Source organism: Venturia canescens, chromosome 1 (assembly GCF_019457755.1).
Source record: "Venturia canescens isolate UGA chromosome 1, ASM1945775v1, whole genome shotgun sequence".
Taxonomy (NCBI): Eukaryota; Metazoa; Arthropoda; class Insecta; order Hymenoptera; family Ichneumonidae; genus Venturia; species Venturia canescens.
The window spans coordinates 8,814,139-8,837,198 of record NC_057421.1 but is presented as its reverse complement, the minus strand read 5'-3'; the positions used below and the strand labels follow the sequence as shown (position 1 = coordinate 8,837,198).

The window sequence follows — 23,060 nt, the reverse complement described above, 5'->3', positions numbered from 1 at the left end:
CGAACATCCAATAAACGAAAAAACCCTGTTCTCAGGCTTATACAACCAAAGATTGAGTGTACTACTACCGACTACAAAAGTATTGAAGATAACGAGATGAAGAACAAAATAGCATTTGTGAAGAAAATGGAGGACGACGAGACACCGGCGAGCCCGAGTCCGCCAGCCAGTCCTGATCAAATGCCAGACTCTACAAACGTTAAGCCTATTATAATTCCCACCGAGCGTAGCGATGGTTTTACAGACGGGAGATCGGACGACAGACCAGCCAGTCCCGATGCTTGTGAAATGATTGCATCGATTGGTCCCAGAGCACCTATAATCATTCCTACGGAGCGCGAGACTCCGAATCCATTAAGAAATATTGATCCTGAGGCTTCTAACCAGAGGATACCAACTTGGACCTATCCCGACAGTATTCCCAACCGCGTCACACCAACGACGAATCTTTGGCAGTCGAATTCAGCGCCCAGAGGGACCGGAGCAAGGCCCCGAGTGATTCGTCACATACCAACGGTGCCAATACCGTCCAAAAGTTGTGGCGGTGTGTTGAAGAAGCCTGTGCTCGTTCTGGACAAAGGGAGGAGCAGTCCAACGGGGCTAGAAAGTCCAGTCTCGAAATTTGATGCTCCAAGCACCGTCGACGCTCGTTTGCACTCGCCCGACCGTGATGCTCACTTGCCAAGAGCAGCAGTGAAAACCTCTCCAAAAACGAAGGATCTGCCTCCCATTCCGAAACTGCCCACGACCTCGTTACTCGCATCTCCACCCCCGGTACTCACGATACCACCGCTGACGAGCGAGGACCTCGCGGAACTCTTGCAAGACGAAAGTGAGAAACAGGATAACAGGAAATCTGAGATTTCGAGTAAACCGAGTGACACGAGGAAAACGAGCATCGAAGGTGGGAAAAATGAGGCGAGAAAACCCGAGAAAGATACCGATGGAAAGTCGTCCGCACGGGCAGCATCGGGTTCGAGTAAAAAGGATGAAAACAGTTCCAAGAACTCGGGACCCACGGCGATGGATGTCGATCAAGAGGCCGAGTGTCGTTGGGAGGAGATTGACAGGCCAATCGTTAAGCTACTCAATCACGAAACCAGTCGTAGAACATTCGCGAGTTCTTCGGGCCCATCGACGAAGCACGGTGAATCGAGAGCTTCGTCGAGTTCTTCCTCGACCAGCATGGATAGGCCCACGGATCCCCGAAATCGGGGATCTTCCCCGTCGAGAGATCGCCACAATCCATCGTCCGAGGTTCGTTACGCCGACAATTATGAAAAGCATCCCCGCCAATCCCGCGATAATTACAAGTCCGGCTCGCAGTCCGATTTGAATACGATGAACAGTGCCTTCTCACGCAATTCCGAAGTCGAGTCCAGATCGGCTTCGGAGGAGCGAAGCTCAGCTTTGTACCATCGTCGGTCCTACAGCACCAATGGTCCATCCTATCAGGAGCTCGATCCGAGGAGAGAAAAAAGCGTTGAGTTTTACAAGAACATCGTCCAGAGGGAGCTCGAGCGTGAGCGTGAAAGGGAGCAGGAAAAGCAGCGGGAACGAGAGCGTGAGATCCAGCGAGAACGCGAGCGCGAGCTCCAGCGCGAACGCGAACGAGACATTCAGCGCGAGCGTGACATCGAAAGGGAGATTTTGAATCAAGGCTCTGGCAGAGGAATGAATCACCATTCCCCGGGAAGGGGCGGTGAAATGTGCAACCAGAATCAGTGGGGCCCGAACGTAAATTACCCCCAAGGACCGAACATGTACCCGCAACAGCAGCAACAGCGTCCGGATCGTTGGATGCAGGGAGGACCGAATAATTTACCAGTAGAACCTCACATGATGGTCGAACCGGGAGGTCACATGAGGCAACAACAGTACCAAGGACCGCCCAATTCCTGTGGGAGACCAATGCTCAGTCCCCAGGACATGAACATGGGGGGACCGTGCATGGATAGAAATATGGGGCCGTGTATGGACATGAACATCGGGCCTCGCATGGATCAGGCTTGCATGGACATGAATATGGGACCTCGTATGGATCCAGGCTGCGGGGACATGAACATCGGTCCATGTATGGATCCAGGCTTCCGTGACGATATGTCAAATCCAAATATGGGACCTCAAGCGATGGCTCATCAGCAGCATCCGAACGCGATGCCAGGAATGATCCCACCCCAAGGCTACCCGATGGGGGGATCCCAGTACCACCAATTTCCTCAGGAAAACCGAGGGAATGTTCAGCAGTTTGATCGACCTCAAGATTTTCCACATCCCAGACAATCGTGGGATCAATCTAACAGCAGACCGAACGACAATGTTCAGTACCCGAGATCTCAAGGCCCTTCGGGTCCTCCGCAGGGTCCGTGGAATCGAGCGAACAGAGGAGGCGCCGTGGGGGTCGGACCTCAGGCGGTTCAGCCGCCTCTGATGACGCCACCGCTCGTTCAGGCTGCGCCGCCTGCACAGGGGAATAGGAACTACAACGAGAGGGCCAGAGGCCCCGAAACTTCTCGCAACTCTTATAACCGTGATCCTCGTGATTCACGGGATCATCGTGACTCGCGTGATCCTCGAGATCCACGCGAGCCTCGTGACTCACGGGATCCGCGAGATCCACGTATGCGTGCGGAAGGATCGACGAATCTTCAGAACACTAATGTTCCTGCGTCAGGAGGACCCCCCGCCAATTCGCGAAGAGAATTCAATCGCTTTTCCAAAGACTCGTCTCAGGGCTTTTCTCACTCGGCCAAACCTAGAGATAACTCTTCTTCGAGCGATCGCAATCCACGGAGAAGAACCAACGATTCGAAGGATTCGAACAAAAATTCCGCACCGAAAGAAAAAGAGCCTGAACGCGAGCAGAGCCGGAAAAGAGAGGAAAAGAAACGAGATCCGAAGAATGATAAAAAAAATGACAATGAGAGCGGCAACAAGGATACTGAAAAATCCTCGAAGGACGTCATGCAATCGCCTCTGGAGAGCCTTTACGGGGTTGTTGATACAACCGCAAAAACTGGCAAAGGTTATGGGCTTCAGCATTTTAGGATACCAAAGAAACCGAAGCCTCAGCAGTCCCCTCCAAAAGCCACCGCCGAAGTCCCAGTTGACGAGCATTGGGATGCGCCTGGCGATCACCAAGACGGCCTTAATACAAACGATAAACATTCCGAGATTACGGAGATTCCTCGAGGGGCTCGTCGCAAAGAGGCGGATGACAAAAAATCCGAAGTCACTAGTACGACCGGTGAATCTTCGGACGATCCGCAAATAATCGGGGACTCGAATAACGCAAGCTCCAAAGAAACTCTGCCACGACCAAGAGGCTCGCACAAATCTGCGAAGAAACTTCCTGAATCCGAGCAGATCGTTGACACGTCAACGCAAAACGTGGATCACTCGAGTGCAGCCAGGCCGAAAGAAAGCGAAGCACCGAAACTGAAGGACGAAGTTGTTACGCAGGAATTGATTCAAGCTCTCATACGGAAATCGTTGTTGGAGTCTGGCGATGTTGTCGAACTTTTTGAAAGCAAGTTCATGCAGAGAGTCGGTGAGGCTATTCAAAAGAAAGGCTTCAAAAAGTTTCTCAATATTATTGACTCGGACTCGAGCAGTACTTCTGACAAAGAAAAATCGAGTGAAAACAAGAAAAGTATTACGAAGAAGAAACGACGCGTTATCCTTTCCGATAGCTCCGAAGACGAATGCCTTGCCGAGCGTTTAGATAAAATCGATACTGCCGACAATGACGCGACCAGTGTCAAAACGTCCCAAGTCAAAGGATCGATCAAAGAGAAAGGAAAGAAAAATTCCGCAAAAGAGAACGTCGAGAAGAATCTCGATGGAAATAGCACGACGAATGAAACGGTGGAATCAGAGAAAGATGGAACGAACGATACTCAAGATCTGTCAAATCAAACTGGAAAAATAGCGAGACGACAAAGAAGGCATCAAAGGAGGAAAGCGAAAGCTGCAAGTGTGGCACAGGAAACCGCGCAAGCCAGCGAGCCCGTCGTTGCTGATACAAAGGAGCAACAGACGAACGAGAAATTGGACGAGCCGCCAAAAACTCAGTCAGGAAAGCCCAAACCAAGACGTCGCAATTCCTTAGAGATGCTCCAAGAGGACATCCGTGAAATGTTCATCAGCGAAGGCGTGATGACCGCCACGGGACATCGAATGTGCAGGCTCATTAAGGAAGCTCAAGAAAATTTGACCTCGACTGCAGAGAGCCAAGGGAAAAAAGGCTCCTCCGGCTCGTTGGATCGGCAAAGCGCGAGAAACGAATCCGACGCCGAGGACGAAATACAGCGTCCGAACTCGGTTAATTCGAGGGCACGACGAGGTCGGGGAAACGGACGTAGGCGACAGAGATGCAGGACAAAAATACAAAAATCTGTTAAAGAAATCCCAAGCTCCGACAGCGAGACTGAGGATTCGATTAAAACTGAAATAAGCGTGCCGAACGAATCGAATGAGAATAATGATAAAACTGGGGATGCCTCGTCGAAAGCGGATAATAATTCGAAGAGCAGCAAGGAGGATACCGACGCATCCCATTTTCTGCGGCGCAGCGAAAGAGTTGGACTTCGTGATTCTACCAAAGGACAGAAAAGTCAGGGAAAATCGGACGCTAATAAAATGGAATCTTCGAAAATGATGTTCGACTGCTCGTCGGACGAGAGTTTCGGGATTGACGTGTCAGAGTTGACAGCCGCGGTAGACATATCGTTGCATTCAGAGTCCCGGGGGCGCATAACATCGTCACCAGTGGCGAAAGGTTCCTCTAACGTGAAGTCGAAAAAGCAGAAGGCCGGAAAAGCGAAAGAGGAGGGTGCAGGCAGGAATGAGAAAAGTGAGAATGTCGCTTCGGCCGACGAGGTGGAGAGCATAGCGTCCGATCTGTCAAGAGCGAGCAGCCTTACGCGTGGGAAAAAGGCAAATTCGAGTGGCCCGAAGCAAGACAGAAACGACGAATTGATGAGTGACCTTCTCACGGGTCTGGTCGATTCTAAAATTCCAGGAAACAAAAGCGTCGACGGTGACACTGAAAACGAGAATACGATGAACTCGCAAGAAGCTAAAAACACAGGGCGAAGGAGAAAGAAGAAAAAAGCCAGCTGGGCATTGGGTATCGTAAAGAAAAAGAAAAAGAAAATTCCATCGCCAACCTCGACGCCCTCTATCGAGGCAGAAATCTCGAACGCCGATGGCTCTCCTCACGACACTTCCTTCGATAATACGAACGAAGTTAATGTTAAAATGAAAGAAGAAATTCTCTCGGACAGCTCACCGACTAAATGCACCGCCGGAGGAATACCCGATGCCGAAACGAAAGGACCACGCGCTGTTAGAAAATTAGAGCCGTTGAGTCCACAAAAAAGTATTTCCTCCGTCAACAATTCGTTGACCAACTTCGACGATACGAGCGAGGGTGAAAAGCAATTGGATGAATTATTAATGGATGACAGAGTCGACGACGAGAGCGATACACCCATACAGGCTAAACCTAAAATTTTCAGTACCGAAGAATTGTTGAAATACATTTGGCTGCCGAAGCAGGACCGTTTCAGCTGCCTCTACTGCTCCTGGAACGGTAAAAACATCGTTCATCACTACGCCCTCAACCATGGAACCCAAGAGACGCTGATATCGCGCTTGTCAATCGAGCAATCTAAAACAGCCAAGGAAGAGTCAGCTTCGGGTGACTACGAGAAGAGAGAACCCAACCCAGTGACGACGGAGACCCGCAAATTCCTGTGCCGTTTTTGCGCTTTCCAAACAGTCGGATCACCGGCGATAGCGATCGAAGCTTTCTACGAACATTGTACCACGCACACCGGCGAATACAGATTCCGTTGTCGAACTTGTACTTATCGAACGGTCGCAAGATCCTCGATGAGGACGCATTGTTCCCGTCGACGGAACAATCCTTGCAGGGTTGATTATGCCAATACGTCTATGGCGTTCGTCGAAGACCCGATACCCGACGACGATTTTCTGCGCGGTTACATGTGCGCGGCTTGCAACTTCGTACAGCTCAAAGAGTCCAATGTCGTGGACCACGTGAAGCTGCAACACGCGACTTCCCCCGACACTGAGATTTTGAAAATCGACATGTCATCGCACGTGGAGGACGATCTCGATTGCGACATCGGTTCGGAGGATACTAAGCCCGAGCTCAAGCTGGAGGACGATTTGAAAGCCGAAGTGGAGGTCGACAATGTTGAGGCTCCAGAATTGGATAGTTCGAGCCTTCCGTTGACAGTTGTCACGGGAACGGTCACCGGCTCAATCGAAATTGACGAGGAAACTTTCAAGAACGAAACCCTCAAAGAGGAAGACGTTGCCGACGCTGCCAAATCGACGAACGGAGCTTCGGAAGCGGAGACCGTGACTGCCCAAGAAACGGTGACTGGCAATCTCAACGCTTTCGTATGCCCACCGGAATTGGAGAACAAAGAATTCGAAATACAGCTCGAGCGCCGAAAGAAGATGCAAGAAATCGTCGACAACATCGGCTTGTCGAGCAATTTGAACGAGAAGAGAGATCTCTCGATTCTGGAAAAGCTTAAAGAAAAAATGACGGAAAATCTGAGCAAAGATGCTGAGGAAGGCGAAGCTGAGGAGCAGGAAACTCCGGATAAAAGCGACGTTCCGAGCGAAGAAACGCCGGCTGTGAGCTTGCCCGTTTTGTTACCCGATTCGGTGACTTCGCTCGCTCCTGAAGCCGAGTCCGGAGAACAAATTGAAAAGGAGTCTGACGATTCTATAAAAAAAGAGGCCGAAGAACCGGTCGGCGGTTTGCCCCGAGCCTCCAAAGATGAGATTGAGTCTGAAACGGAGGACAAATCCGAGAAAAAGTTGAAGGATCCTCTGGCGAATTTGGAGGGAGGTCACAGAGACGACAGTAGCGAGAACGACGACGACAGCGACGTCGAGAATATTGGAGAGCAGCCACCACAGTCCTACGATTCCGACAGCAGTACAGAGCAATCCGACACCGAGATTCCGGCGGACGTGAATTCGCTGCTCGAGGAAACTTTCAGCATAAACACAACCTCGAATGCGCCAATGATGACGACGATACAGCGTCTCGCCGCAAAGTTACAGAGTGAAAAACCGTTCGTCGCCCCTCCCGGTAATCCAACATCGGAACACGCCGCAGAGAACACAGAGCAGCAAGAAACCTCGGACGGAATTATTCCTAAAAAACCGAACGCCATTCCGATATCGAGTATCCAAAGGTTTTTGGATAGGCGAAACGCCGTGTTGCAGGAAGTCGTTAAAGAATTGAGCGATATTAACGACAAAGATTCGAAGCTCGCCGTTCCCCCGTCGCCGAGCAAGTCTCCGGTCGCATCAGCCCCAGTGATCGTATCATCGCCACCGAAGAAATTCATCCGTTTGCGGAGGTTGAGCGGCGACAAACTTTCTGTGCCGGGTCCTGCTGAGACGTCAGCCGTGATAACGCCCGTAGCAGTTTCGCGCGCATCGAGTTTGGACAGCAACACGTCGGAGGGAGTCGGAGAAGTTTTGCCGCTGGACACCGAAGAGGAATGTTCGTTTCTTCGTATCGAAAACGTCGTCAGCCTCGCGCCGGGAATCGAGAACAATCCGCAGGAGACGACGGTCGACGACATTAGGATAGCCGTAGCCAATACAACCCTGAAGAGTTCCAACCCGATATCGTTGCTGAGGAAAAACACTTCAAACTTTTTGAAGCGTCCCGCTCCTGGGAGCACGAATCTGGGATCAGGCAACCTGCCGTTGAGGCCGGTTGGAACGATACCGATTGCGAATCTCCAGGTCAAACCAACTTCGGGACTGCAATCGACTTACATACCGATAAGGCCAGCACCGACCCCGGCTATCGGCGTACCGATCAAACCATCAGGATCGATGCCGACGAGCTCCTCGCCGGGGAGACCGGCGTTAGCCGTGCCGATTCCAAACGCTGCTGCGAGGCCGACGGCCGTGCCTGTACCGGTGGGTGTACCAGTGTCTTCCTCGGGGAACAAGAACTTCAAAATCGTTAAGGTCGTCCGAGGGCTTACACTTTTGAAGCAGAAAGACAGCACGCACCGTAATTTTGGCATTAAAATGAAGTCCATCGAGGCTTTCAACACAATGTTACAACCGGAAAAGCTGCGTCAATTTTACAAGTGCATGGCGCGTTCCTGCACTTTTTCCACCGATTGTCAACAATCTTTCGGGCTCCATTACCGCCAGCACAAAGAGAACGTCGATCGTACTAAAGGGGTCATGAGTACGTACGATTTCCAAAGATGTGCCTATTGCACGGAGACTCTCACGACTTGGAATGCGATGAGCGAACATCTCAAGGACAAACATATTTACTGCCAGTATCAGTGCCATCATTGCTTTTATAGAGCGATCGCACAATCTTACGTCGAATTACATCACATAACGGTTCATCCGAGTACTCCTGTCCAAGTATTGCTCGGACAGAGGGAAAATCCACCGATCGAAGTGATAGACCGACGTGAATTTGTCATTCCTTTCGTCTGTCATCACGAGTGCGGAAAATCGTTTTACGTACCGGGAGCCTTTCTCGGTCATCTTCGTACCAAGCACGGTAATTCTTTGTCCATTTTCAAATGTCATCTGTGTCCAGCGCCTTCCTTCAAAGCCGAAACACTCGTCGCTCATTACAAACTCCACGGGATCTACAAGTACCAATGTCTCTATTGCTTGTTCGGCTCGGAACAAGCCAGCGATGTTCACGCTCATTTGAGCGCTTCTCACTACAACCGGCCCCCCCACGTGCTCGAGAGAACTCTGCAGCCTCGTCCCGTTCGGGACAAAGACGTTATACAGCAGTTGATCGTTCACAACGTCGACGAGAGCTACAAGTGCTCGGAGCTTACGATCTTACCTGGTCAAGAACCGGTGGAAGCGCCGCAAAACAGGAGCTGGCTGCAGGTCGATCGGAATTTGTCGAACGATAATTCATCGGTTGTTGGAGAAATTACTTTGCCTATTGGAAATATCGGTATGAGCAGACTTTTTTCTTATGATAAATTGGACTCTACGGAACCAGCAACGTCTCCGAGAGTCTCCACTCCTCCGAGTAGTAACGCGGTGCCGGTTATAACTAAAATTCGTAAAGTTTCACCTACTAAATCGGCGGAAAACGTTCTTACAGTCGGTGATAACAGTGTCATAAAAAAGGTTCCTAAAAAAGAGAATTCCAGCCCTGAAAAATCGGTGCCGGCTTCGTCGTCGTCGTCGTCGTCGTCGTCGTCGTCTGCTGATGCAGTTACGATCACACCATCATCTGCGTCCGCTTCGAACAGCAATCATCAAGGTAACGAAGAATTTATAAATTTAAATGTTCTGGAGAATCCCGCGTTGCTCAAGGACGTTGGACGCCCGAGCGCCGCGAAAATACCCGCCAAGTCGGTCGAGGTCAACGATGACGATAGCGACATCGAGATACTCGAAGATATCAAGGCTCCTCCGAAAAAACCTAACGCAAACATGAAAGTCGACAGAAAGCCAATTTTCGTTGCGGTGAAGGATGAAACAAGCGCTCCAATGAAAGCAGAAACTCCTGCTAGTGCTGAAACGCCAACGGATCCCCAGCCATTCGATATCTGCAGCAGTAATGAAAATTCTTTGGATGCGAATACGGGAACGAATCAAAGCTCCACGGAAACCGAAGATACTTCCGGCAGACCTATGACCTTGGAAGATATACGAGATACCGGATTTACGGGCTCGCAACTGTACATATGTGGCTACGATGGTTGCGAATACGGTGCTGAGACTTCCGCTGAATTGAGGACTCACATCAAGGAATGCTTTTACGCATCGGAAACAAAGAGTCTGAACTGCGTTCATTGCAACAAACGTTTCATGAAAATTGGCTTTCTTGTCGAACATTTCAAGCTCCACGGGCTCAAGCGTTTCGGTTGTTCAATGTGCAAAGGTCGTTGGCCAATGCCTTATCAAGCGATGTCTCATATGAAGAGCAAGCACAAGCAGACTTATACCAAACTCATTCCAGCTGATCCGAAAAATCCATCTGCCGAAGGTCTCTACATCGTCGAACCAATAGTGAGTGATAATTTTCTACTTTTTTCCCCCCTTAAAAATCATGTAGGAGCCTATCATCACGAGACTACATTTATTTTTCTTTTTTTCCCAACAGCCTACGAACGGTACGTGTAGAAAGCAGAAGCGAGGCCGGGTGAAGTCTTCCGACAAAGACGATAATAAATCTGACATTGAGAAAACGTACTACGGGCCCACGGACATTGAATCGTTGCCTCGTCAGGCGATATACGGACGCGAAGTACACTGCGCTGTTTGTCCGTACACCACCAAAGTACGCACAAACATCTTGAGACACTTGCAGCTTCATGCCGAAGACAAATCGGTGCCAGAGTCAGGCCCAGTCAATCCAGTTCCATGTTTGGACAAAAAAGAGAGAATGTTTGATAAAATGGTCAATCTGGCGAGCAGTTCTCATCAGAACGGTCGAATGAGCACCAAGACTTCGAAGGAGCCGAAGGTTGACAACGATGCTGAATTCCTCCCGAAATTTATTCCCGAAAATAGAAGGTGAATAAATTTAGAAATTTCTTTTAGATGCTTGATAATTCATTGGGACAAATATGTTGATGAAAGTTGTGATTCATATGTTTGTTATTCGTTATGTTTTACAATCCTAGATACGTTTGTGGTGTTACGGACTGCAATTACGTTTCCCTCAACGAAACGATGTTAAGGTGTCATCTCAAAGCTCTCCATTCCGATGAGATATACTTTCGTTGTCCTCACTGCCCCGCACCGGCACCGGGACACGAGACCCAGAACGTAGCCATTGACAAAATGGCGGTACACTTGAAAATGCACGATAGTAGACTTTACAAATGTTCACACTGCAATAATCACCATTTCCATAGGTTCGTAAATTCTTGAACAGCATAAGATGAAAATCAAAAGATGAAAAAGAGCAGCGCAAAATTCGCATCGACACTGTTGCAATGCATTGTCGTTATCTTTTTTTTTTTTTTTTTGCTGTACGAACGCATTCGTCGTCGTGAATCGAAATAGCATGAAGTAAAATACCAATTTATTGGTATACTATCGGAAAGTTTACTAATAATTACTGGATTCGATCTTGATCGATATTTAAGCGAATATTTAGTAGAGCATTGTTCAGTACTTACATTTCGATTTATTATTTCCAACACAGGCATGTTGTTGAACGTCATCTCAGCGACAAACACCCGGATGTAAATCCTTACGTAAAAGTGATCCGTGAACCGGAAAATACGGAAAATGTTCAACAATCAGGAAATCAGGACGATGCTCAGGGCGATGAGGCGTCAGCAGACGTCGACGGTTATCACTGGAAATGCAATGTATGCGAATACAAATGTGCGTACAAGGTTGAAATGGGAACTCATGCATTGAACGTTCATGAAGAAAAGGGACAATTTAAATGCAACACCTGTTCGTACAAAACGAACAATAAAATGAGTTTCGAACAGCATTTGAACGCAAAACATCCGTACGATTTGAATGCCGAAAGTTCGCTTATTTACCAAAAGATGAAAGGTGGCTTGAAAAAAGCAGTAGCGACGGCTGAGGGCGCTGAGATTAATAATCTCGATGAGCCGTTCGACACGACGCCTCTCTGGCGACGTGATATGCCTAGAGTACGTCACATACGTGGAATTCTCTTTGAAGATGAAAAACCCGAAGGCAAATCGAACAAGCGAAAATCCGATGTCGAACCGTCTCCGAAACCGGCGAAAATAAAACCCGGAAAATCTACAGCATCCGATACGCCGAGTGTCGATAAGGAGAGTGATTCATTGTGTAACGAAACGGTTTCTTCCGAAAGTTCGAAAGTCGATTCGACTCTTGACATCGCCGAGAGTTTCAGAGAAGCTGAACCTGGCAGCTCAACATTCACCACCGTTGACATCGACAAGTTGATTCGAAAATTCGGACCCCTCGGTTCACCGATCGCTATTTTCTATCGTTGTACCATTTGTCAAACTTTCAAGACGAAATACAAACACGATATGAGAGATCATCTGTACAGAGATTTGAAATATTGGCGGTAAGTTGAGGGCAAACAAATCTCGATGTTTTCTTATACTTTTTTCATTCATTATTTTTTCAACCGACTATCATTTGTTTTTGTCGATAATTCACTTACTGAATATATTTTTATTGGTACGATTGAATTGTTACATTAAGTCTCAAATCGATTTATGTTTTGCATTACAGTTTTCGATGCAAAGTTTGTGGATATATGGGAGTGAATAAAAAGGCGAGTCTCAAGCATTTCGAGAGGGTTCATGAGCCCCGGCAACCAACGGCTAAAGAACAAACGATACTCCCTCCTGATCACGAGCTTGAAACCTGGGTAAGGGTTCCATCATTAAAAAAAAAATCATTTTGGAATTCTTTTGATAGCAAAATTAGAGATTGCATTATTGCCATAATTTTCATGATTTATTTTTCAGGTGCAAGCGCTCTTGAAATCTCAATCGAATCAGATGCGCGGATTTTCCACTTCTTCCGATGGTAATTCACTGCAAGATGTGAAAGTGCGAAAGAACATTTCTTCGAATGCTCGACGATCGTCAATGGAAAGTCTATCCTCACCGATGAAAGATGGTAGTAAGAAGGGTAAAACATTGGACTCCCCGCAAAAGATTACCGAAGGAAAGAAAAAAACGAGTTCGAAGAACGATGAAAATTCAAGCACGAATGAAATTGTCATTGATATTGAGAGTAATGACAGCAACGATTTCGATGCACTCGCCATTGACAACAAAGAAGGCTTTGACGAAGACGATTTTCCTGACGAAACTTCAAGCGCAGGTACATTCCACTAAATTTTTTGATGCAGTATAAAAATATTTATTAGCCATTTGTGTTTTATTGACTGACAAAGCGAATTTCGACGATTGCGTTTCAGGTGAATTAAAAATAACTGCAAAACTTCCGATAACGTGCAAGTACTGCAACACGAAACTTTCAACTCTTCGGGGCTTCAAGTTACACATAGAAATTCGCCATTTGAGACGCAGACGACTGCAATGTGTCTACTGTGACACCAGTTTGAATAGCGAACAAAATATGCTGAAACACTTGCGGGTTGTTCACTCCGGAGAAATGCCTACGATTCAAAAAAATCCTGAAGCGAATCCCTCAGAGTTGACGACAGAATTTTGGGAAAAGGAATATAAATTTATGACCCGAGAAAAAGGGAAAAAACGTAAACGTAACGAGGAAGCAGCCCCGGCAGTCGATATTTATGAAAAAACACCAGGAGTTTACCACGTTTGTAACAAATGTGGTTTCCGTGCTATTAATCATTTCGGTCTGACCGTTCACATGCGAAGACACGCGACGTCGAAAAACTTCAAGTGTGCTTATTGCTCGTATGCGGCCAGTACGCAATCTGAACTTTGGCAACATTCTGAACTCAACCATTCGAACTTAGACTGGAAGGTGGGCAATGGCGATTTGAACACAGTTGATAAATCCGAGATTATGAAAAATACAATGACGAGCAAGGATCGATTGAGTGAAAATTATGACGAGGAAGCAGCTTCTACTTCTGGAATTTCCGGTTCTTTTATCGTGGCCAAATCGGACATGATGTATACTTGCTTTTACTGCGATTCAGGAAATTCGACGTTGGACGGTGTCGAGGAGCATTGGAACCTGATGCACAAAGGCACGTTGAGTCTGCCTTTCCGTTACAAGGAGATACCATTTGACTCAGCGAAAAATACTTTGAGATGCGGCTACTGTCCTAAGCGAGGAACAGCCGCTCAGATACGCCTGCACTCGCGGAAAAAACACGCCGGAAAAGCTGTTAAATTTGTCGAAATACCGATAGTTCCGATAGCCTGGGTTTGTCAATGGTGCGAGGACGTTTGCGACAACGAAAATCAGAAAAAGTTCCATCACAATCTGTTCCATTCGCACAAAGTACCAAACTTTAAGCGTCAAGAGATAAACACCAAGGGTTCCCCGGCACACGAGTGTCCCGAATGTCCGTTCAAAGCGACTTCTCGACCAGCTATGGAAAAACACTTGGAAAAACACGTTGACAGTGTTATTTGCAAACGTTGCGATAAAACATTCCGCGATGTGAGCATCGGCATTTTGCACAATACTCAAGCTCATCCGGGCGAAGTCTCTAAAATTGAAGGTTTTAAGACCAACGTTGAAAAAATGATGGCTCGTGTCAAGTGGTGTAACGACGTTAATCAGGACAGAAATACTTTTGAAACTGTCGCCAGATCGGCGCTTGAAAATACTTGGAAACATTGCGGCGTGGCGAAAAAATCAACGACTAAATCAATAATTCCAGTACGCCCTGAGCCCAAGTGCATCAAAGCTGTCGCCCGAAAATCCACTAATCCTTTACCCAGATATCCCCCGGGTACGAGATTTCTCATTCCGGAAGATTCTTACGAAGCTGTCAAAATAGAACGAAATATTTCGTACTACGGTAAACCAATTGTTCCTGTGAATTTGAACAACATCAGTACCTACATGACTTTGAGTGGTGGACGTCGAATGAAAGTTACTTGTTCATCACTCGCACAATTCATCGACATAGAACCGAGCGTTATCGTTAAGGATCTCAAGCACAAAGTCAAGTGATTTTAAATCGAATGTCGTAAAGCACCATGAAGATGCTTGCATTGAAACCTTGACTGAAACTATTTTTCACATCAATTACTGAATATTTCAAGAAAAAAAAATCATGATAAAAAGTTTTCATAGAACTCGAATTAGTTCACATCATGTTTTAAATTTCGATCAAATTGAAGTACTTCGAACAAGAAACTTGTGGAAAATCGTATATAATCTTTTGGTACAACGTAGTTAGGGATGCAATCAAAGTTGATCTTATTTACAAGTAAATTTTCCGTGATCAAATAAATCAAGGCCGTGTACAGTTTTTAAAAAGTACAGGTGAATAATCACGAGGCAGTTAATAAGTAATATGGGAATCAAAAATAATTTCTTTTTTTTTTTTCGTAATTTATCGTGATATTCTGTCTTTCCGTTGACATTTAGTATTACTTTTCTAATAGTATACATGTAAAATAAAAAGCTTCAGTACGAAATCTCATTTACTCATGGAAAAGATTGCAGAAAGCGAGTGCTTATTTTTCCGAAATTCAACGACCATTACTGTATTTTTCTCATATGGTGTGTGTACTGCCCTCGCCCCCTCTTTTTTTATTCACTTCTGCCATGACTCACAATGCAAAAAAGTTGTCAACCAGCACGGTTGCATCCAAAGTTTTGTGAGATCGCCCGGCTCGAAAAAGAAGTATAAAAAAAACAAGACTGAAAAGTGTCCTGTAAAACATGAGGCGGATTGTAGCTGTATATTCTACCTGTAAATATTGTATATCAGAAAAAATTCAGGAATAAATATTTTTTTGATTTTTACAAAGGTTTTCAAATGCGAAGACAAAGAGTTCCGTAAATCAGAAGTTTTAGAAAACGAAATCCCTACGCTCCATCGAAAGTCACACATACGAGGGTAGTTTCGAGTAATATACATCCACTCCGACTGTTCATACATTTTTTTTTTAATAAAGTTTTATTGTTATTGAAAAGCGACGTCAGATTACAAAGATTGTACTTAAACGAAATAAAACACTCGAGCGATGAAACATAGCGTCGTTTACGTGTGTATGCGTTTGCTAAATTATTCATTAACAAAATGTGAAAAATACGATTGATCAATTATCAATATCGATTAAATAAGTTTTCTTCGGGCGGGACTATTATTTTAAAGATGAAAGTCCGGCTCTCATAATCTCGTCGACGAGGAGGAGGTTGCTCGCGATGACGGTGCTGCAAAAATTGAATCACTTTACTATCACGATACCAGAATTCAGATAACAATTACACGATTTCATTTGTCTATTCATTTGCAGTGTTAATAATTCAAATTGCGAAATTCAATAATTAAAAACTCAGAACGTTTAGATCCATCGGTATATGTTTTGTGCATGGGTTTGAAGACAAAATCAAAGACGTTCCCATAAAATGGGAATAACTATACGTTAAAAACGCTTTAGTTGTGATCCAAAACAAATTTCATAGACAATTGCAGCTTTGGTTTTTTTAAAATAATATTCGACTCACCAGGAGTTAATAATCTGTTTTTTGACGATGTAATTATCGTAAATACCAGCATCTTTGGGTATCAAAGGTTCACCGGAAGTTACATCCAAACCGACTGGTTGACCGAGTGCGGCGGTTTCCTCCATCAACTTGACTATGGTGTACTGAGCATCGAAGCCGCTGTTCACCGCTGTAAATATCAAAGGATTTAATCATTTGAAACGATTGCACTTTTTAGAACTTTTTCAAAGGTTTTTATGTTATTATTAAACAAAATAAATATCAATTGTCTTACCAAGAGTTTTTGGAATGACGAGCAGAGCCTCAGCATAGGCTTGAACTCCCAACTTCTGCTTGCCTTTAACTTCGTCTTTGTAAATACCGAGAGCGCGACTTGCAGCAACTTCGAATGCTCCAGCTCCAGGAACAACGGCGCGATCGTCAATCGCATTCTTCACTGCTCTCAATCCATCGCGGACGGCGTCCTTCAGCTGTACCAAAGTGTACTTGTTCGGTCCCTTAAAAATAAAAATGTTTGTGGATTTTTGACATAAATTTCGGTAAATCGATTCGTTCATTTGCTTGAGCTACTCGTGTAGTTCGGATGAAACATGAAATAAAAGTTGTAGAGCTTATATGTAAAATTACCTTCAGAAGAATAGTCACGGAATTCGGTTTCTTGCATTCTTCAACGAAGGTGTACTTCGTCTCACCCTAGAAACAAAAAAAAAACAAATTAACGCACATGAAATAATAGTGAGACTTCGTCCACATGTCAGACTTACGAGTACATGCTCGTAAACGACTCCAGCCCATCCTAGATGTTGTTCTTGGAGATCATCTACGGAATTCATAGCCATACCACCGCATGCAAGAGCAAGACGTTCCATATTGCGTCGCTTGGTTCGTCGAAGTGCCATGATATTTTCTTTGGCAAGCATATCGAGAGCAGGTGGATCAATGCCCTTTTGATTGAGAACGACGAAAGATTTGTTTGTGCCGTCGCAAAGCTTTTTCTTCAGTTCAATGATTTTTCGAACTCTGTTATCGATAAATTCGCGTTCAGCAGACACCAGTTTTTCACGCTCTTCCGCGGTTTTATAGAAAAAGCCGCTGTTCACCTCGCTCTTCTCGTACTCGAGGCTCACGTTACAAGTCAGAATATAAGCGTTCTCAACCTTCTTCGGCATATCCGGATGACGAGAACCATGATCCATAACAATACCACGAATCAGAGTAGTGTCAGCAGCTGTTCTATGCTGCATTTCCATCATTTCAACCATGTGAAGATCAATAGGTTGTTCCTCGTTTTTTATTGCAAGAACAGCGTCGACACAAGCATCCGTAAGTTTGTCAGCGAGTTTCATGTGTATCTTGGTCCTCAAGGAGGTTCTGGCAACATCAAGAAGTGCTTCCTTTGTGACTTCAATAGGAATCTTCATTGAATCGAGAATCTCTATAGTCTTCGCCCTTGCAAGTTCAAAACCTTCGGTCAGTACCCTAGGATGAAGTCCTTCGGCTATGCAGAGATCAGCTTGTTTCAGAAGTTCACCAATAATCAACACTGTACTGGTTGTACCATCACCCGTCATGTCATCTTGGGCCGTTGAAGCCCGGGCAATAAGCGATGCCGTGGGATGTTGAATTTGCATCTCATGCAAAAGTACATTGCCGTCTTTTGTGATCTTTATGTCTCCAGCTCCGGATACCAACCTATTTAATATTGAAACTTTATTTAACATCTGTGGTAGACAGGAGAATTTGGTTATAGAAAAATTATGATTGATTGGTTCCCTACGATGGAAGTTATGAAATTTTGGTCAGTAATAGTTGTTTTTCAAATACTGTAATATGCCAATGATATTATCTCAGAGATCAATTGAAATCTAAAATAAATATCCCCCCCAAGACATTTTATTTTATTGGGCTTATTAATTGAAGATAAATAATGGATTTATATTTTTTTTAAGTTGAAAGGTTGAAAATTGCTCTTATAGAATACCAGGAAACTACTTGGGTAAGTAGATGCCTTAATTTACAAAAAATACTAAAATTGAGAATTCTTTGCTGCAATCGGAGACTGAGATTTGAGATATTGTAATATTTTACAAATTCGTCAAAGATAAACTAGAAATTTTGATGTAGTGAAAGTTTCATTTCGATATAATCGAATCGAATAAGCAATAAAAACTTGTTTTTCAAACAGCAGAGCAGCCTATATCAAGACAGGACAGGGTAAAGTCAAAACTAAATTATTTTTTTTTTACTCAAACTTCATATTGACTGGATAAAAATTTCCTTCGAACACCAATATTTATTCTGATATAGAACGTAATGTTCAAATTTTACTATCAACGTTGTTCTGTACCTAACACGTTTTATGATATGCTCCATTAGCAAAAAAAAAATTCACGGTTAAGTTGCATTTAGTTGCGAGTTTTTTTTCATAGTTTGAAACGGTCTCAATTTCGAGGAAGTATTAAGGATTAAAATTACACATGAAAAATTATCGATTATCCATCTATTTTCTTTGTTCATAGACTTTTTTTTGTTCATTCGTATATGCTGTAGCTTGAGAATGGAGCGCGTCATGGGGGCCGGTAAAAGGCGTGTTAGCGTATTTCCTTATAAGGACAATTTTTGTGTCATCGAGGTAAACGAAAACGTTGCTATTGATTCGAACATTTCCTCAATTAATAGAATCGATTGTTAAATTGATGACGTTTCATGCAAATTTAAATCATTAAAGAGATCAGTGATATTAATATAACGAAAATGGTAAAAACACGTGAATTCTCACATCTTCATGGTGCCTCTCGGGCCCAAATTAGTTTTCATCACTTCTTGAATTCCTTTTGCTGCTGAAATGTTAACAGCGAGTGCCTGTGCCGCCCTAGCGAATTCGGCTTTCGGATTTAATAAACTTATCGCTGCCATTGTTTGTTAATTTCGTGGTCAATAGAAATCTAATGATCTAACAATATCCAAAAATCCACTTTCGTAGGAAATCTTGACTGCCACTACCAGGGAAACTGACTGAGAGGTGATTTGGTGAAGGTGCCTGAAGTTGGCTGCGTAAAAATCTTATTTCAGTATTTTCGCCGTTCAATGCTTTTATTTTTTAAAATGGTGTTTCTTCTGTTATTTGACACTGGCTCCGCTTGAATGTATATGTACAATGTGTGAAGATGTTTCCAATTCAATATATAAAATTTATAATGGAACAAACGAACAGCTGAAGAATAAAATAGGTTAAAAACACGCACGTGCCCACCGGTTATCGCGACATCGTCATTGAAATCCATTGGAAACATACTCAGAAAGCTAAAGCAGTATTTTTTGATTGGTTGGAAAATGCGGGTTCTCGAGGAAGCGGTCATTATGAAAAAAAAATCTGAAACACATTCGAAAATTACGGGTCCCTGACAAGAAAATTTCTACCTGGTCAATCATTACCAGAAATCTTAAGCAGAGAAATCTTAGTCAATCTAATATCTTTCAATATCCAACCAAAAAAATCCTCCCAAGTTTTCTTTTCCCTCAAGAGAGTTGTTCTGAAGAAGTGGGTTCTGATCCGACTCCATCGGTAAAAACTTGTATGAAAAATATTTTAGAAGTGAATTTTGTCAGTGGATGGCGCAGCAAGTAAATTTTACGCGCCAAAAACTACAACGTCGACTTTTCATCGTTTCGAAACAATTGGGCATAAATCGTGGCATAAATAATATGTGTAGTTCCTTACCAATAAAGTGAAGCATAAGCTAAAAAAATTGAACGGTAATTATTATTAATAATATCTAATAACTTTTCATCTGAATTACAAGCAACTTTCTTTTAGCTCTTGAAGATCAATTGCCCCAAAGCCAACAAACACAATAACAATGGAGAGCGACAATGATTCTGATATCGGTGATATACTGGACGATCTTTTAGCTAATGCGAATGACACCAACAAAAGTGAGCCGGCAAAAAAATTAGAGGAACTGAATTACAATTTTTTGGATTCCGAGGGTAACATCAAAGAGACTGGATCGAAATTGGATAAAAATGAGTCAAGTGTGGTGCACGATCAAGATGTGGATTCATCTGATGACGAGGATAAAAAGAATTTTGAAGAGCAAAAGTATTCCGACTACGGAAGAAATTTGAAGAACATCTTGAAGACAGAAAACTTATCCAAATCCATGAAAAAGTTTTCAAAAACACAGGAGAAATCTCCAACAATCGTAGGAAATTCGTCCCAAATTGTTGATCAAGTTTCCAAGAATTTTGTTAAACGATCTAACGATTTAAATGACGTACAGAAAAAAATCATGCCTCAAAGCGGACTTGCAAAACCAAAGGATGTCTATAGCGATCCTATATTCGGTTTAAGACTGGTCAAGCCTCTCATATCTTCGGCAGAACTTGTGGAGCGAATGAAGGGAAGAAAAGCTGTAACGATATCAAAGGTCAAACATCACTTGTCGTCGGAGAGTAGTCAAGATGATTGGGTTCTTGCAGGTGTTCTAATGAACCGTTCGGCAACAAAGAAATCTCAAAAAGGCACTAACTATTGTATCTGGAAATTGACTGATTTGGGAGATCAAATGAATGCCGTATCCGTGTTTCTGTTTAGCGGAGCTTATAAATTATTTTGGAAAACAGCAACAGGAGTAGCTGTTGCAATTTTAAATCCTGGCGTTATGGATTCTAAGGATTCCACAGATCAGGCAACCCTTTCGGTCGACAATGCTCAAAAAATTATGATTTTAGGAAATTCACGTGATATGGGCAAATGTAAATCAACAAAAAAAAATGGAGAGCCTTGTTCCAATGTAGTCAATATCTCGCAATGCGAATATTGCGTTTATCACGTTAAACTCGAGTATAAGAAAGCGTCAAAACGCACAGATATTCAGTCAAATGGGACTAGCAATGGTTTTGCATCGGCCATGGCTAAGAAAGCAAAGACACCACTGCCCGGTATGTATTCTCAGAACATAATTAATCAAAACTTCACACCAATTTTAGCAAAGCGAAATGAAAAATTACATGCGAAAGACTCAGCTCGATTGGCTTTGCTTCGTGGAGCAGCCGTGGATGCTAAATTACCCGAAAAGCCGGTTAATACAGAATCCAAGAAAAAAGCATTCCCCGTGGAGATGACGAGTAATCAATTGAAAAAAGATCTCGAGAGATTGGGTAAATTAAGGGCATGGAACGTGGCGCAACCGACAATTGTAGCCAGTCCTTTGGAAACTTCGAGCTTTGTTTCCGGAACAAAAAAATCGCCGCAATTATCGATATCATCGTTGAGTACGAATTCTCCAGTACCGCGTTTGGGCATCGGTGCACAAGGAGGCAAGATTGATTTCTCACAGCCAATAACGAAACGTCACGTCGACAAAGCCCGTCAGAATGCTTTGCGCTGGATCAAAGAGAATGGAATGGTAAAACAATCGAATCCGAACAAAATATTGGAAAGCCGAGACAAGAAGGTAAATGCCGGAGTAAAACGTCAAAGAGAGTCGAACGAAGATGAACTCGAAGAGAGTGAAAAAAAAAGTAAAAAAGCTCCGATAAGCGATAAATTCATGGAGTTGATGCAAGCGAAATCGTCGCATGTGGATCTGGTGGAAAAGTCCGAGGAAGAGGAGAAAGATAAGTATTTCAATAAACTAGAAGTGAAAGAAAGGATGGAGGAAAAGATGATGAGTACTTTCAAAATCGAATGTAAAGCGGTTAAATGTCTCATCTGCAAATACACGGCTTATTCGGGTTCGGATTTGTGCAAGGAACAAAAGCATCCCCTCAAAGTTGTCAACGCTATGAAAAGTTTCTTCAAGTGTCACGACTGTGGCAATAGAACAACTACTCTGGACAGAATACCGACACATAGTTGCACGAAATGTCAAAGTTCGCGTTGGGTGAAAGCAGCCATGATGGCAGAAAAAAATACGAGCATTCCATCAGCTGTACTCTCGATTCGTGGCGGAGAGGAAAAATTCATCGGTTCTACATCTCAGGATGCCAATATTAATCTTCTCGTTCCAGATTCCGGAACAGCTGATTCCTAATTACCGATTACCATGAACAATATTATTTTTCCCCATTTTTCAGGGGACTGTACAGATAGACTCGACAAAAATAATTAGTCAGTCCAGAATGATATCAAGGGACGTCTCGTGATATTAGCTTGTAGTATATTACCGCACACGATACGTAACAGCGGAGCAGCTCTAACTGGTTCGGAGCTGATACGAACAAGTTGGCCAAGAACATTTTTCGTTTATATAGTTACTAAAATATCAATTTTGAATTCATAAAATCCAGATGAATTCTTTGTTGTTTTCCTAAAATCATTGTAAGTTCATGACACTGTATAGGATAAACTTTTGATCACAAATTTTTAACTCATCGATTCGGCACTATGTGATGAGAAATGCCAAGTTTATTCTTCGTAAAATAGCGTTTAATGCGTAAGAGAGGATCGTTTTCTTCATATCCTGTTAAAATTGATAAAAATGATATTTGCAGAATTATACGAATCAAGATTTTCATTGTTTTTTTTTTAATAAATTCTTTAACGTTTAGCGACATTTCTATTTTTTTTTCTTTGCTTTATCCCAATTTCCATCACGCCAACTCGATGACTTTTTTTGTAAATAGGATTTTGTGAAGAATACTTTTTTCGATTGATTTGGTACTTTTTTTTCCAAGCTTAGGAACGTGGGCGATACAGGTTATATTGAGAAACTTGAGTAAAATATATGCATATGATAATTGGCTACATATTTTTCCTATCGCCAGTTTTCAATTTACGGACGAAGAAAAATCTCTGTATTCTTTTGTTTCAATCATGCGTTGGAATGTGCCTTGATCACCATTAGCACTCGTATTAAATACTCGTTTTAACAAGA

General features: G+C 43.7%; 3 protein-coding genes across 6 annotated transcripts in view; 2 read left to right on the top strand and 1 right to left on the bottom strand.

Annotated features, from left to right (window-relative positions):
* LOC122419205 (uncharacterized) overlaps window positions 1-15,705 on the top strand; it is a 25,272-nt gene extending 9,567 nt beyond the window's left edge. For 3 of the 4 annotated variants that reach the window (XM_043433551.1, XM_043433550.1, XM_043433552.1), the window contains exons 5-11: window positions 36-10,083; window positions 10,178-10,590; window positions 10,701-10,934; window positions 11,228-12,103; window positions 12,274-12,412; window positions 12,513-12,873; window positions 12,971-15,705. In XM_043433551.1, coding sequence (XP_043289486.1) covers window positions 36-10,083; window positions 10,178-10,590; window positions 10,701-10,934; window positions 11,228-12,103; window positions 12,274-12,412; window positions 12,513-12,873; window positions 12,971-14,673 — 13,774 coding nt within the window. In that variant the 3' untranslated portion in view covers window positions 14,674-15,705. The remainder of the gene's footprint in view (window positions 1-35; window positions 10,084-10,177; window positions 10,591-10,700; window positions 10,935-11,227; window positions 12,104-12,273; window positions 12,413-12,512; window positions 12,874-12,970) is intronic. The other variant, XM_043433554.1, reaches the window with a different exon arrangement.
* CCT6 (chaperonin containing TCP1 subunit 6) lies at window positions 15,610-20,005 on the bottom strand. The gene is made up of 6 exons (XM_043433574.1): window positions 18,959-20,005; window positions 16,944-17,871; window positions 16,807-16,872; window positions 16,454-16,676; window positions 16,180-16,348; window positions 15,610-15,885 (listed from the first exon to the last, which is right to left on the bottom strand). The coding sequence occupies exons 1-6, from the start codon at window positions 19,093-19,095 to the stop codon at window positions 15,816-15,818; spliced, it is 1,593 nt and encodes a 530-aa protein (XP_043289509.1). The 5' UTR covers window positions 19,096-20,005; the 3' UTR covers window positions 15,610-15,815.
* Mcm10 (minichromosome maintenance 10 homolog) lies at window positions 19,817-23,060 on the top strand. Its single transcript, XM_043433573.1, has 2 exons — window positions 19,817-19,935; window positions 19,997-23,060. The coding sequence occupies exon 2, from the start codon at window positions 20,040-20,042 to the stop codon at window positions 22,215-22,217; it is 2,178 nt and encodes a 725-aa protein (XP_043289508.1). The 5' UTR covers window positions 19,817-19,935; window positions 19,997-20,039; the 3' UTR covers window positions 22,218-23,060.

Bases quoted from the DNA above. Each gene is read 5' to 3' on its own strand.
- CCT6 (XM_043433574.1), bottom strand. From the start codon at position 19,095: ATGGCAGCGATAAGTTTATTAAATCCGAAAGCCGAATTCGCTAGGGCG. The intron at 17,872-18,958 runs GTGAGAATTCAC...AATATTAAATAG, and splicing joins CCGAGAGGCACCATGAAGAT to GTTGGTATCCGGAGCTGGAG. The intron at 15,886-16,179 runs GTGAGTCGAATA...CAATTTTTGCAG, and splicing joins AAACAGATTATTAACTCCTG to CACCGTCATCGCGAGCAACC.
- Mcm10 (XM_043433573.1), top strand. From the start codon at position 20,040: ATGGAGAGCGACAATGATTCTGATATCGGTGATATACTGGACGATCTT.